Source organism: Phalacrocorax aristotelis, chromosome Z (assembly GCF_949628215.1).
Source record: "Phalacrocorax aristotelis chromosome Z, bGulAri2.1, whole genome shotgun sequence".
Lineage (NCBI taxonomy): Eukaryota > Metazoa > Chordata > Aves > Suliformes > Phalacrocoracidae > Phalacrocorax > Phalacrocorax aristotelis.
The window spans coordinates 59,950,584-59,965,031 of record NC_134311.1 but is presented as its reverse complement, the minus strand read 5'-3'; the positions used below and the strand labels follow the sequence as shown (position 1 = coordinate 59,965,031).

The following is a 14,448-nucleotide window of genomic DNA, read 5'->3' as shown; positions in this document are numbered from 1 at the left end:
ACTCAGCCTTTACTGTACTATTCCCTATTTGGAGAGATAGCTCATGCAATAGTGAGATTAAAATAGCTCTTCTTTGATACAGCTTCTCTCAAAACTGGTTTTGATTATGGACAGAATTATCTTGGCTCCTTGACTGTAGTAATGATTATAGCCAGTGGCAACCAGCCCATACTTAAAATTAAAGTCTGTCTTCAAAGTTTGATAGCTGCCTAAGGTGACAAAACCGTGATGGAAAGTTCTGTTCTCAAGAGTTTCTTAGCATTACAACCACCTAATGTTCTGAATTTGAAGAGAACTGGGGTAGCTGGGGTTTACCTGTTGCTGGTATAATGACTGGAATTAAAGAAACAATGTAGAAAACACAATTTTGCTGAATTAGGAATAAGGTTTCATTTTAGGATTGAAATCTGTTACACTGAAGGGACTGGACAATAAAAGTGTGGTGATCTTGAGAAAAGGCCTACTTCAGCTTTTTGTCTTGAAACTTTGCTAATGTATTTACTTCGGGTTTTTTAACTTTTATCTAGGAATCTATTAGATGGCTGGAAGATGAAAAAGCTCTTCTTGAGATGACAGAAGAAGTAGACTACGATGTGGATTCTTACGCTACCCAACTGGAAGCAATTCTAGAGCAAAAAATTGATATTCTGACTGAACTCAGAGGTAGATTGCTTTTAATCACTTTTGTGTGTGTTATTAGCATGTTTTTTTAATATGCCATGGAGACATGCAGTAATAAAGAGGAGAAAAAAAACCGTGCTGTTTATGTTCTAGGATCTTTATTCCCCCTTATGCTGCCCTGCATTTTCCTGTGGAAGGAACGTTTGTTCTGCTGCCTAAGAACAAGTTCACATCTGTGCTCAGTTCATCCTAGTTTAAAGGAAAAACCTCTGCTTTACTTCCAGGAAGTAGAAACTTGATCCTGCAACTTTCCTTTTCTTTTCCTTTGTTCTGAAGTAATAAAGGAAGGAAAAAGAAAATCCAGACAAAGTGTACAAAAAAAGAAGGTAATGCAGTGAGGAGAAACTGGTAGGAGCTCCCAGTTCCTGCTCTGTGGCATTCGGTAGTGTAGCGGAGAGCCTGCTGTCATTTTTAAGACCGTGCTTAAGAGTGGCAGCAAGCTCTGAGTAGCTTGGTTGTTAGCTTGCCTTTTTTGTTCATCAGCCTGTCTGTCTGAATTTTGTCAGCCTCTCTTTGTTGAAAAACAAAGTGCAGATAATCATTACTGCCCACCCGCTTGTCTTCTAAAATCAGCTTGTCAGCTCAGTACCTCACAAGAGATTAATTTTTCATCTTAGTTTCTGTAACTATTTGGACTACAGCAGGCGTGCTATACTGGTAAAAATTCATGGGAGGGGTTGGGGTTTGATCTGTGTTAGAAAACTCCTTGTAAGGTAAAACCATACTTCTTACTTAGTCTGGGTATCTGCAGTAAGTTAGAAGACTACATCAAGCAAATCAGATGTGGCCTGCTTGCCTTGTAAGCATGTGTTGGCACCAGTATACTTTAGCAAAGAATTGGAGGTGCATGCCTTTGCTTTTTGTGGATGATGGCTTCCTCTTCAGAAGAAGACAAGTGGAGACACCAGCAGTGAAAAAACGCTGTTTAGGTGACTCCCTGTTCTTAGAAAACTTCTAATTAGATACTGCTTTTGAAACAAGGTACTGGAGGTAAAGGCTGCCTAAGAGATCCTTGCGTGTTTAGAGGCAGCCTGGTTCGTGTATATATCGCTTTGCAGGAGGGAAGAACTGCTAAGCCAAAAATTCTTTCTCCCAGCATCTTCTGTGTTCTGCCCATGGCACATGAAGGTCATGGAATATTTCAGCTTTTATTCCTGTCACTCTGGATAAATGATGCCTTTATCTGTTTAGGGTGAATAACTTCCAAAAATTAATCACAAATGCTTTTCACAGTCATAGAAGAACAGGGGGAGTAAAATGTACTCTGCTGGGTTTTAGAAAATACCAAAGTGACTAACTGGACACTAAATATGATTTTTGTACACCTCTAAGCATGGTTTGGAAGCTGCTGGGAATAAAGAGGATGTGTGTGGTGTGTATCTCCCTATACTCTGTAAGTTAGAAGCAGAATTTAAGTGTGAACAGGTTACGTGGTAGGAATGCAGTTGTGCAGATACCAAATGTATCCTGCCTTGAGGCAAGGGTAGCATCTAAGAAGGGACTAAGTTGCTAAGCGGCTTGCTTGCATAGTGAGTATTGAATTTATGCTTATCTCAATTCAAGCTTATCTTGTAGTTTGTAGCATCAGTTGGTTTTGTGGAGGAACATTCTCTGCTGTGCATTAGGGCTGGGATGTGGAGCTTGAGGGCTTAGTTTCAGGATCTGCGTTGAGCCCAGGCACATCAGTACTCACTCTCTCTTTTTCATTAAAGATAAAGTGAAATCTTTCCGGGCAGCTCTACAAGAGGAGGAACAGGCCAGTAAACAGATCAACCCGAAAAGACCCCGCGCCCTTTGAAACGGGCCTTTGCTGCTAAAGGAATCCACGAACCCATACTGCTGTAGCACACTCTTGTTACAAAACCCAGTGGCCGTAAGAACTCAACTACTTGAAAGTGTAAAAACATTAGAAATGTCTGTGGAAATGTCCTGTTTCTTATTCACCTGAATGACATTTTCAGTTTTGTGTGAAATGCTCCTATGATGTCTACAAAATGCTTCTAGACCAGACAGCACAACCATGCAGGGTTCAGATCTGTGAAGCACTTTGTTTAAAATATTTCATTTATTCAAATTGTGAATTTCATGTTTGGAAACATTTGCCATGTTTTTGATAATGAAGTAAAACTGTGGCCATTAACAAGTCGCAGTATTTCCTTTTGACTATGTTCAGTTTTGTTACGAAGACCAGCTGTGCAGTTTTAAATTGTGTTTGCGTGCATGCCCACCTCACGAGTGGTTGTACATAACTTCTCTTCTACAGACAGCTGTGCTTACCTCTTCCCGTTGTGCCTTGATGAAGGCTACTTGACCCTAAACGTCCTCTTTCTGAAGCACAGCTTAAGAAACAACATTCCTTATTTGTCAATATAAATTACTTTTAGTGTGTGTACATTTGTAGTGTGTTTCTAGACTTTTTTTTTTTTTGGTGGCTACTTTCATTTCACAGAATGTGCCATATCATTTGGGCAGGAACTGCAAGAGCTGTTAAAGCGAACAAACAGCTGGACATTCCATCCTCCTTGTAAAAAATCTGGAATCTAGACTTATCTGAATACCATAAAGAATGGGTATATGATTCTAACATTTCCTCTGTAATTAAAAAAAAAAAAAAAGAAAAAAAAAAGAAAAAATATAAATTAGTTGATGTATAATAAAGGGTAATGTTTAAGTACTGAGGAGAGTTGTATCTTAGCGTAATGCAGATATACAGTATGTGGTATGGTGTGGTAATGCTGTCAGATTAAAGGTACTATCTGGCCTCTGTGTATGGTTAGCTGTTTAAAATATGGGGATCCAGCTAAACACATACATGTTGGCCTTTCACATACTGTTAAAATTTGCCTTTTGATGCATGACAAACTTACATGTCCATTAACCGTAGTTTGCAGGTAGTTTGAGTAGCTCTGTTGCTTTAAAAAGAAGTAGCTAATATCCATTTTTCCCTTTGTGCAGTGCCAGCAGCTGAAAAGTGGGGGGAAATTGCATTGTTTCAGGCTTTGGCACAATACCTCTACATAGCGCTAATAGAAATCCCAGAAGTACCTGAATTCTCACAAATGGCGCCATGTGTATCAGCACTTTTTGGGTGGTGGCACTCAAGTTATTTTTGCAAGTCAGTATCCAAAAAAGATTGATCTTTCATGTAAGAACTTCTTGTCAAAGAAAGAACTGTAGACCTCTCTAGGAGTTCTCCCTGTTTCCAGGAGTTTTCATCAGCAGACTTTCCCTTGGAACTGTTTAAAAATGACTTTTGGAATACAAGCCTGTTTGTTTGTGCCAGGCCTGAAGAGAAACAAAGGGAAGGCAATGAAAAGAGAGTTAAATAAACTGGGGATTCTTGTAGTGTTTAATGTTTGTATCTCCCATAGAAAGGTAGACTACGGGAAGATCTTGTCGCATCATGGTTAAAAATAAAAAAAATCCTGTGTGTAAACATGAAAACTGAAACAACAATGTAGATTTTACATAATGTGTTTAATAAATAAAGCTATTAAATGAATTACTGATGAGAATTTACTTCTGTGAAACTTCTGTTGTGCTTTGGGAAGGGTTTCACTCTGTAAGCACATTGGAGTTACCCTTTTGAAAAGGCCTCTGATTTCAGAAGGAATATTTACTTCTGGAGCTGTCTCTTCTATACAAATTCCTCATTTAGGAAGAAGTTCCCCAGAGCACTGTCCTGACTTTAGTTTTGCAGCAGGTCCTAAAAGAAACCTCACCCATCTTTCTGAGCATTTGTTTAAGAGCATCGTCCTTCACAGTTAAAAGAAAAAGCAGTGAAATAGAAGGCAGCAGCTTTTGGAAGCAGGTGATAGTACAGGTTATCCTATAATACCGGAGGGTTTCTTCAAAGCTGCTCTAGAGAAATCTTAGTTTCTAAAAAGCCTCTGACGATTGAGACATCCCACGTGAGAAACAGTGACTTCCGTACTCTACCTCCATGGGAGCCTAGAGCCGCAGCCAGGCTGTGGTTTGCAATGGGTACCAAAGAGGACAGGAAGGACAGAGGCAGATAGGATGCAGCACCTTTTTATGAAGCTTTGTAAATGACATGTTGAGAGACAGACTTTGTGATGGAGCCTGCTGTGAAGGTCAGCTCTAGACAGATACTGAAGCAGTATGAAGATAAACTGATTCAGCTGGTTATGGCACTTGAACTCCTGTAGCCCATTGCTGTGATGCACAGGAAGTACTTGAACAGGACTCAGACAAGATTATCTTGATTTCTGCCGTGTAAAATAAAGGTATTTAGGAAGCGTGACACAATCTCCAAGCATGTTCCTTCTGTATAAAGGCAATTCTGCTTCCCAAGACAATCTCCCAGAATGCCTGCAAATTCAAGTGCAAACTTCTGTACATGTTTCTGAATCAATGACTTCTGAAAAATTACATCAGCTGTGAATAAAATGAAGTTAGACCTTAGAGGAGTTTTGGCTAATTTGACTCTTCACCTACTGTGGTCTTGTGGAAAGAAGTCCACAATACATGAAAAAATTGCTGTAGGAGTCATGCCTTCACCCCTTCCTGATGCTACAGTTACTATTTAGTGTTGTCCTGAATCACAAGACAGACTAAAATGGATTTTTCTTTCCACAGCTGCTACGCACAGTTAATGTAAACTTCCTTGGGAAAATTCTGCCTCGTCCTATAACAACAAATACACGTAATCCAGACTGTGTTAACACACGTCAGTAAGTCTTTGTCAGGTCACAGGCATGCATTGCTCTAAGACTCACTGAAAGCTCTGATCTATGCTTAAGATCCTCCTTGCCTTGAAGGGCAAAGTAGTTTTCTTATAAAAACAGCTGCTTGAAGTTACACTTGACAAAACCCCCTCCTGTTTATGCTAAAAGCAGTGGCCCTTTGGTAATTTTCTGCTGGTTCCTGCAGTGGTTTGATGGCAGTAAAAGCAGGTAAAGGACATGACACTGATAGTTTCCAGTATCTTAATAATGTTTTTGCATGGAATCGTAGCATAGAATCATAGACTCGTTAAGGTTGGGAAACACATCCAAGATCATCAAGTCCAACCATAAACCCAGCACCACCATGCATCCTCAACCATGTCCTGAAATGCCATGCCTATACATTTTTCATTAACCAGGATTGCTGATGAATGTTGAGTGGCTTGGCGAGCTGCTCCGCCAGCTCCCTCAATATTCCTGGATCCCATCCAGCCCCGCAGACTTGTGAGTGTCCAGGTGCCACAGCAGGTCATAAACTGCTTCCTCCTGGATTATTGGGTTTATTCCGCTCCTCATCCCTGCCTTCCAGCTCCAAGGGCTGAATACCCTGGGGATAGCTGGTCTGACTATTAAAGACTGAGGCAAAGAAGGCATTAAGTACATCAGCCTTTTCCTCATCCTCAGTGGCGTTGTTCCCCTCTGTATCCAAGAGGATGGAGATTCACCATGACTTCCTTTTTTGTGTTAAAGTATTTGCAAAAACATTTTTTGTTATCCCTCACAACAGTACCCAGAGTGAGTTCTAGCTGGGCTTTTGCCTTTCTAATTTTCTCTCTGCGTGACCAAACAAGATCCCTGTACCCTTCTTGAGTTGCCTGCCCCTTCTTCCAAAAGTGGTAAACTGCCCTTTTTTCCCTTGGTCCCAGCAAAAGCCTCTGTTCAGCCAGGCCGGTTGCCTTCCTGGTGGTTCGTCTTATGGCACATGGGGACAGCCTGCTCCTGCACCTTCAAGAGTTCCTTCTTGAAAGGTACCCAGAATTCCTGGACCCCTTCGCCCTTCAGGACTGCCTCCTAAGGGACTCTCCCAACCGGTGTCATGAACAGGCCAAAGTGTGCTCTTCGGAAGTCCATGGTAGTGGTTCTGCCGACCCCCTTCTTACTTTGGCAAGAATCAAGAAATCAGTCACGTCACAGTTACTATGCCCAAGACGGCCTCCAACCACCACATCTCCTACCAGTCCTCTGCGAACAGCAGGTCAAGCGAGGCACCTCCCGTGGCTGGCTCACTCACCAGCTGTGTCTTCCACACATTCCAGGAACCTCCTAGACTGTTTCCTCTGTGCTATGCTGTATTTCCAGCAGATATCCGGGAAGTTGAAGTCCCCCAAGAGGAAAAAGGCTATTGATTGTGAGACTTCTGTCAGCTGCTTTTAGAATGCTACATCTACCTCTTCATCCTGGTTGGGTGGTCTGTATCAGACCCCCAGCAGGATGTCTGCCTTGTTGGCCTTCCCCCTCATCCTTACCCATAAGCACTTGACCTTATCGTCACAGTCATTGAACTCTATACGATCGAAATACTCCCTAACACACAGATTAACCCCACCGCCTCTCCTTCCCTTCTGAAGAGCTTAGAGCCATCCGTTGCAGTGCTCCAGTCATAAGAGTAAACTGTAAATGATACCAAGCCCACAAGATAAATACTTTTGTTTCTGAGAAACAGTTACTGGGATTTCTGCAAAAGAAGCAGATCACTAGCGTACAAAGGGAAGACAAGAGTGTTTAAATATGCCTTGAAACAAACAAGGAAAATCCCAAACAAATTGAATGACTAGAACTCTTGTTTTGTGCCCAGACCAGACTTCTGGGTTGTACTGTTGAATATTGTTCAAGAATATACTGAGGTGAAGTCCATGATCAGAGAACACCAATTTCAGTTATGGCAACATTAATCGATGCTATTGGGTATATTTAAAAATACACTTGCATGTGGAGGTCCAGCACCTCACTTCAGTTGTGGAAGAACTGACTGCTTTTAAAATACAGAGCAGCAGCTTCTTGCTTACAGTCTGTGTTTTGCATGTAAGGCTTTCAGAAGAACCAGAGTGCATATGCTGTATTATGGTCCTTGCTTTTGTGGGAAGAGCTTGTCCCATTGCAGTCACTCTGGCTTGGGTAAGACTTTGGTGACAAAACACAGAACATCTTTCATTCGTCCAGCAGAGTCTATGAGAAATGGATGCCTTCTGAATTGAAGCCGTGCAGCAGTCTGAAAGAGTGAAATATTGATGTTACAATTTCTACTAATTTTTACTTCAGCTTAAGGCATTTCTGAGACACGCTGGCTGGCAAAGAACATGGGAAAGGAGCACGAGAGCAGCCATCTCTCTTCTACTGCCATAAAGAACTGTTACAACCCTTAAACTTTTTGACAAATGTGCCATTTTAGAGATACAAGTATATTTTCAGTGCTGTTAGTTACACTGCACCCTGCCAGGTTTACTCCGTTACTTGCAGGAGCAGCAGCTGTATTAACTGGCACACTAAGAAACAGCTAGGAATTTTTATCTTAAATGAGGAAATAACTCATGTTGCCACTTAAATTAACTGACCAGAAGTAAGAGCAGAATATATCAGTTAACTACTCAGATTTCCAAATTATGCTCTACACTAAGGCCTAATCCTCAAGACAGACAGAGAAGGCAGGTCTAAGTCCCCAGGGAAAGTATAATCACCAACTCCATCATTCAAGCCATTTTTAGAGGAGACACAGAAAGGCCTGGTATGCAAACACCAGAAATAGGGATCTTTAGTTGGTTCTCAATACTGTGAGCAGGAGTTAACACCTGTACAGGGTCTAGGCGTTTGTTCATGTTCAGGACTGGAAGCAAGGAGTGTCTGGCATTGAGAGGAAAACAGAGTTAGTCCTATTCCAGTGTAACCCAACACTAATCTGTGGTATGCAGGTGCAGGTAGAACCTGAAGCAGTGTAAAAGGAAGGTATAAAGATAAGAAAAAATACCTAATGAAATCATCTATATCCATTGAGCGGGCTCGTTTTTCAGAGTAACCCGTATTTTTCAGGACTGACTGAATTTTCTCTGCAATTTTGAAGTTTTCAGGTATCTCCTGCCAATGGCAAACAGGACACAAATTATTTGCTATTCACAGCACAGAAAAAGGTTCATTTAAATAATCTGTTCTTTTCCCACTTTTAGAATAGTTCTTGTTTCAAGTGATAGAAATCAATTGCATCTTTTCTTGTATGGATTATTGTATTCTTCCATCCTTGTATCTGAATTTTACGCCTCAGCTCATTCACTAAAGATTAACCACAACAGTATTGCTAAGCAGACACAGCAAGTGTTGTCATTAGATTCTTACTGGATCGTTAGAAGTCCCTGGGACATGCACAGCCAATATATTAATAACATACATAGCTCTCAGGTTTTTCACTGTAATTCAGTGACCCTTTTAGCTTTTTCTCTATGAAAAGGGGTGAGCTCTGCCCTCCTTCAAACACGCTTGGAATAACTTTAACGTATTAAGCTTTTCCATGTTACTTTTTGACTCTTACAAAAGTCAGTGTGTAGGTCACAGTACACAGGAATATAATTCAGTATATTAAAAAGGAACTTACTGTATTATGTAAGGAACAATGAATTCGGTAATTATGATCCAGCAACTGCTCTACAGCACTTGACCTGAAAGAAATACAAGTTTAGAATGGTACCTGAGCTTTAATGAGTTGTTCGTCTTTACTGTAAAAAACCATAACCACTACAAAGAGCTGTTCTTTTTAGACAGCTGCCTAGTTTTCTTCTAAAAGATTTCTCTGTGGCCTCAGCATAAACCCTCCATCATGGTGCATCCCCAGCTGTGCTGGAGTGCATCTAACACTGTGCTATGCATTTGCAGAAAAGAAATGGTTAACTGGAAGGACTTTCAGCCTTGGAACCCATATCTCCGTTAATAGAAGTTACTTACTTAAACGCTGCAGAGAGTGTCTTGTTTTTCCTAACAAAGGCTATCCTTACCAGACCATCCCACTCCTGAAATAAAAAATTTCAGAATTTACAGAAAGGAACAACTACAAACAAGAACAGGCACTGCTGACAATTTCACAACAATACTGACCACAAAACAAAAGTCTTTCTGGAAAATACCTTTCTAAAAAACACAAAACCAGTCCTGTCTTGGACAAATGGAGGAGGAAACGCTTCACCCACAAAAACCTTTGAATCATTCTTTTTCGTGCCTAAGCACTACTGGCCAGGTCTTAAGCACTGAAAAAGCAGATACTTGAAGAAAATGTGGCTAACCTTGGGCAAGGCTGAAACACTCTTGAAGATCAAAGTGTTTTAAAAGTTCATTCTAAGAATACTACGCTGTAAGATCTGTCTTCTAAGATTATACACACTCGTCTGAAGATAAAACTTCTCCTAGGTACTGCTTCGATCATAACCAACAAAGTCATCAGCCAGACGGGCCTCTGGGAGATACAAACCATGGTGAAAGGGGCATCATCCCCCGTAACTCTCCAACTAACATGGAGACGGCATGTCAGTCTTGTCAGGAGTGCCGTAAAAAAAAATCTGCACCGGCACTGATGGTGGCACCTTCAGGTAACAACTAACGCAAGCCTGATCAATAGAGGAGTAACTATTTTGGAATGATGTAAATGCAAATGAAGAGCTGGTACTTGGTCCCGAAAACAGCACAGGGAACTGAGTAATAAGTTAAAAGAAAGATGAACTATTATTACTAGTATGTTACATTGTTATTAGAGTACGTAACGTTCACCTGGAAGTTGATAGGTGGTGGTGGGTTCTTTGGCTCTATTCTGACAACACTGGATTCAACTTTGGGAGGAGGCCTGAAGTTGTTCTTTCCAACCTGTTAGTCAGGAGAAGCCAGGCAGCTGTATGAATAGGCAATAAATCCTCACACTCCTAGAAACACTCTTCTATCTGTGACAGCACTGTTAGCTAATGCAGAATGATGTACCTTCATCAGATGGTCCACTCGAGCTAACAACTGTGTATTAATGGAGAGTCTGCAGTATAGTTTAGTTCCTGGTTTTGCAACCAAACGAAGTGCAAATTCCCTTTGAAACATAAGTATTGCACACCTGAGAATAACAGAAATGAGCAAATAAATTATACACAATCAACTGTTATATCAAAAGCCAACTAACAGACTTGGAAAACACAATATTTGTCTCAGCACTTAAAAGCAATACAAGTTTGTCATAAACAAATTCTGCCTTTTTTAGCTCAGAGGGTGTTTAAAAAAAACCCACAAAATTTGGTGAAACCATCTAAATCTCCTTAAAGGTACAATAGAATTTCTTTCTTTATACTGCTAAATGGATCAGGATCAAAGAAACAGAGGCTAGTCCCAGAGATTTGTGCCCAACTGTGACAAATACTGTTGAGTAATTCTGCCATCAGTCCTTCAAATCCAAACTCAATGGCTCCAAACATTGACCAGTGATGCCACTAACATTAGCGCTTCAGTGAGAGAAATCAGGAACTGCTGACCTATTGAACCGAAGTACCTGGGCGGTTATATTTTTGCACCAGACAAAGGAAGTATCTTGGCTTCGATTCTACCCTTTCCACCCTTCCTTTCCAAGGCACGAAGGCATCTGAAATGCGGCAATGCCCAACTTATCCCTGGAATAACAACTGGTTATAGTACTACTGTGAAGAGGCACAACTCCTGTTTTCATCAGCTGGACACTCATTGATGCCAAGACTAAATTTTCTCCTCATACTTAACACACCAACATAAACTGATTTCCAGGCACTGGCAGTTTTCATATTACAGAAAAAAATGTCATGCGGCTCTGATCCATCAAATTGATATTTAAGAACTAAAAAAATTGACTTAGGAACTATTTTTAAAATTATCTTTTTTTTCTATCAGGTAATACAGAGCTCTGCTCCTCCACATACCTGAAAAAAGGTCTATGAAGCAACAACTTGAAAACAAAAGGTGAAGAAATCTGAGGAAAAGAGTAATAGCATTAGTTAACTTCTGGGTAATTATTGTTTAAAAAGAAAAAAGTTTTGTCATGTTGTTTAGCCCATACCTGGTAAGGCAAGTTAGCCACACATGCATCAAAGAACGGTAAGTCTGTTTTCAAGATATCTCCAACCTTGATTTCAAGTTTGTTCGCCAGACACCTGGGGGAAAACACACTGGGCTTATCCTCAGAGAAGCACGTTGTCAAAGTCTGTGCCACATCAGCTCCACCGCTTCCAGTGCTCGCTGTTTTCACAGCTGATACTTACGTGCCCTGGACTCTCTTCTGAAGTTCACCAACAAGCCTAGGGTCAATTTCACAAGCAATAACCTGAAAACAAAGTAAATATTTGCAACTTTATGTAACTCCTCCCTTTGGGATTAAGATTTCAATTGTAAAAAAACACTATCTATTGCTACAGGTTTAAATAATTCTGAAAAACTCCCCATTCAGTGATGCACCTTCCTCCCTCCCCAAAAACATGCAGCAACTTCCCACAAAAATGGATAGTAGCAATATACTTTGATAAAACCATACAAGATTTACATCAATGGTTAAAAACTTACTGGAATTATGCAAACATTAGGAAAAACGTCCCTAGTGTAATTCTAGTTATTTGAATCAAGCAGATGAAGATCCTTCTGTTTGCCACAGTCTAAGTCACAACGTGGTTTGAGCTGGAGAAGGTGTGTGTGGAGAGGGAATTCACGCTTACTTTTTTTACTTTCTCTAACATCTTTACTGTCAGGTTGCCGGTTCCTGGGCCTACTTCCAGAATGACATCTGTGCGTCGTAGGGCAGCCTGAGAACAAACGGCAGTCCAGTTATTTCCTTAGAACAGACTTTAAGCAACCATTTAATTTTAGAAGGAAAGGTACAGGATGTAAGTGCAGCTCAGTAAAGGGCAGAAATCAGGTTGCAGAGGAGTGTGAAGATCGATTAGAAAGGGATGGGAGGGAACCAGTGAACACATGACGGATCTTTAAGCTCATTTAGGAGAGATCGTTGGCAAGTAAAGAAAAGTAAGCGAAGAGCCACTTCCAAAGCAGTGGAAGTAAGCTAAGGCACTTCCAAAGCAGTGAAGCATGGCACGGACGGGAGGTCCCTCCACGACCATGGCAAGGGCAGGCTCAGGGGAGGGCCGGGCATCGGGACAGGCTTCCCCGCGCCCAGCCACCCACCTTCTCGATGATGCTGTTGACGACGAGGGGGTTCTTCAGGATGTGCTGGCCGGCCCCGGTGTTGAAGAGGATGCCTGGGGCAGAGGGGGTCGTTACCGCCGGCTGCAGCCGCACCCCGCCGCAACGCGGCCACCCCCGCTCCCGCCGGCCCGCACCGCGCTCCCGCACCGCGCCGCCCTCCCCGCCGCGCCGCCGGCGAGACCACTCCACCGCCGAACCGTTTCGCCAGCGAGGCCCAGAGCGAGGGCAGGTAGCGCCCGGGCCCGGCCACGGGCTCCCTCCCCGGGGCGCCGCCGCCCAGCCCGCCCCGCACTCACCGCTAGCGCGGCCCTCCCGGCGCTCCTGCCGCGGCCGCTTCCCCGCCCGCACCTTCGGCATGGCGGCGGCGGCGGCGGGCGGCTCGGCTCCGCTCCGGCCAGCACGGCCGCACGTCCCGCACACGTGCTGCCCGGGACTACAACTCCCGACGCGCACGGCGTCACGGGCGGGGGGCGGCGGGGAAGCGCCCCCTGGCGGGGCGGCGGGCTCTGCGCGCCGGCTCCGGGGCCGCAGCGCGGGTTGCCGGGTTTTTCGGGGACAGAACGCGACCTTCCTTAGGGAAGGGAGAGGGGCGCGAGCGGAGCGCGCGGCCGCAGAGGGGCAGGCGTGCTGTGCAGCGGCGTCACCCTGCGCGGGCAGCGCGTGGCGCCAGACCGCCCGCGCTGCAGGTCGCCCGGGGAAGGGACGCTACGGCGGAGAGAGCGAAACGTGGGAATATAGCGGGTCCCTAACGTCGTAGCGACCGACGGCGGGCCCGCCGGCTAAATGCACGGTACCTGATGAACGGCGAGCGGGCAGTCGGCCGCCTTGGCTGCTCAGGCGTGGATTTACTGCCGCGCGGTGAGGGCGATACCGTGGGGAGGTAACTAACCGGAGAGACACCCGTTCCAGACAGCCGTGGGGGAGCAGAAGGCGGGGAAACCTGAGGGAGAACAGATCGCGAGGGCAAGGAGGAAAGAAACTTTTTTTTTCCTTTATGGTGGATTTACTCTGGGTCAGAATATTCAGCGTTACGCCGTTGCATATAATCAGCTAGACCTGCTTCTTCCTTAGCCAGTCCTGGAGGAATCTCCACTGCTCCAGTACCTGCCACCTCCTACAAGCCTGATGTTTCAGCGTTGAAGAAATTATTGGAAAGGTGATTCCCGGCCATTTCGGCTGGTGAAGCAGAAGGACACGGGCGCCCCGCCCGTTCGCAGCCTGAGGCGGAGCCGTAGAACGCAGTCGCTCCCCGCCGCCGGCAGCCGGGGCGGGCGCTGCTGGATGGAAGGAACAGGCCGACCCGCGGGGAGCGCGGCCAGAGGGCTGCGGCGCCTCCCTCCGTTATTTCCAGCCGCCCGACACCCGGCCCGCCAGGGCAGAGCCGCTGCCCAGCTCTGACGGGACGCACGCGCAGGGCGCCAGGCGGGCACGCCAGGGGAGCGCCCTTGGCAGCGCCACCATCCCGGAACTGGGAACGGCGGCCGCCCAGACCCGTGCGCGACCGCCGCGCCCCGCTGGTGCCTCGACCGGCTTCCCGGGGAGCAGCAACCGGGGAACGAGCGGCCCTGAACGCCCCTCAGCGGAGAAGCCAGCAGCGCCCCACGCCAGGCACCTCGCCCACGGCGCCCGAGTCCCCGCCCCCTACGCTGCGGCGAGCCGGCCGGGCGTCGCAGGGAATGATGTCACGCCGGCGCGCCGCGGGGAGGCGGGAGCGTCAGCGGCGGGTCTCGGTTCCCGCCTGCGAGCTGCTGCCGCTACGGCCGAGGTGGTGCGGTACGGTACGGTACGGCGCGGCGCGGAGCCGAGCCGGTCGCTGCGCTCAGAATTATACTCACAGAATCCCAGG

At 45.0% G+C, this 14,448-nt stretch overlaps 2 protein-coding genes across 6 annotated transcripts in view; one reads left to right on the top strand and one right to left on the bottom strand.

Moving 5' to 3' along the window:
• Positions 1 to 4,183, top strand: part of KIF2A (kinesin family member 2A) — a 55,943-nt gene extending 51,760 nt beyond the window's left edge. For all 4 annotated transcript variants that reach the window (XM_075079489.1, XM_075079487.1, XM_075079490.1 and 1 more), the window contains 2 exons: positions 528 to 663; positions 2,394 to 4,183. In XM_075079489.1, coding sequence (XP_074935590.1) covers positions 528 to 663; positions 2,394 to 2,479 — 222 coding nt within the window. In that variant the 3' untranslated portion in view covers positions 2,480 to 4,183. The remainder of the gene's footprint in view (positions 1 to 527; positions 664 to 2,393) is intronic.
• On the bottom strand, positions 4,140 to 14,247 carry DIMT1 (DIM1 rRNA methyltransferase and ribosome maturation factor). Of its 2 annotated transcripts, none has more exons than XM_075079491.1 (12): positions 13,397 to 14,247; positions 12,582 to 12,655; positions 12,116 to 12,202; positions 11,669 to 11,730; positions 11,467 to 11,560; positions 11,330 to 11,379; positions 10,377 to 10,500; positions 10,173 to 10,265; positions 9,357 to 9,421; positions 9,010 to 9,073; positions 8,392 to 8,498; positions 4,140 to 7,638 (listed from the first exon to the last, which is right to left on the bottom strand). In XM_075079491.1, the coding sequence occupies exons 3-12, from the start codon at positions 12,134 to 12,136 to the stop codon at positions 7,596 to 7,598; spliced, it is 723 nt and encodes a 240-aa protein (XP_074935592.1). In that variant the 5' UTR covers positions 12,137 to 12,202; positions 12,582 to 12,655; positions 13,397 to 14,247; the 3' UTR covers positions 4,140 to 7,595. The 2 variants fall into 2 exon arrangements, with proteins under 2 accessions (XP_074935592.1, XP_074935593.1); XM_075079492.1 differs by lacking the exon at positions 13,397 to 14,247 and adding an exon at positions 12,899 to 13,236.
• Positions 14,248 to 14,448: the final 201 nt, after the last annotated feature.

What these genes read in the sequence shown, in the direction of transcription:
- DIMT1 (XM_075079492.1), bottom strand. Translation starts at nt 12,959, where the DNA reads ATGCCGAAGGTGCGGGCGGGGAAGCGGCCGCGGCAGGAGCGCCGGGAG. An exon ending in CCGGGAGGGCCGCGCTAGCG is followed by an intron (nt 12,656 to 12,898) that starts GTGAGTGCGGGG and finishes CCTCTGCCCCAG; the next exon opens with GCATCCTCTTCAACACCGGG. An exon ending in ACACTCTCTGCAGCGTTTAA is followed by an intron (nt 9,074 to 9,356) that starts GTAAGTAACTTC and finishes TATTTCTTTCAG; the next exon opens with GTCAAGTGCTGTAGAGCAGT.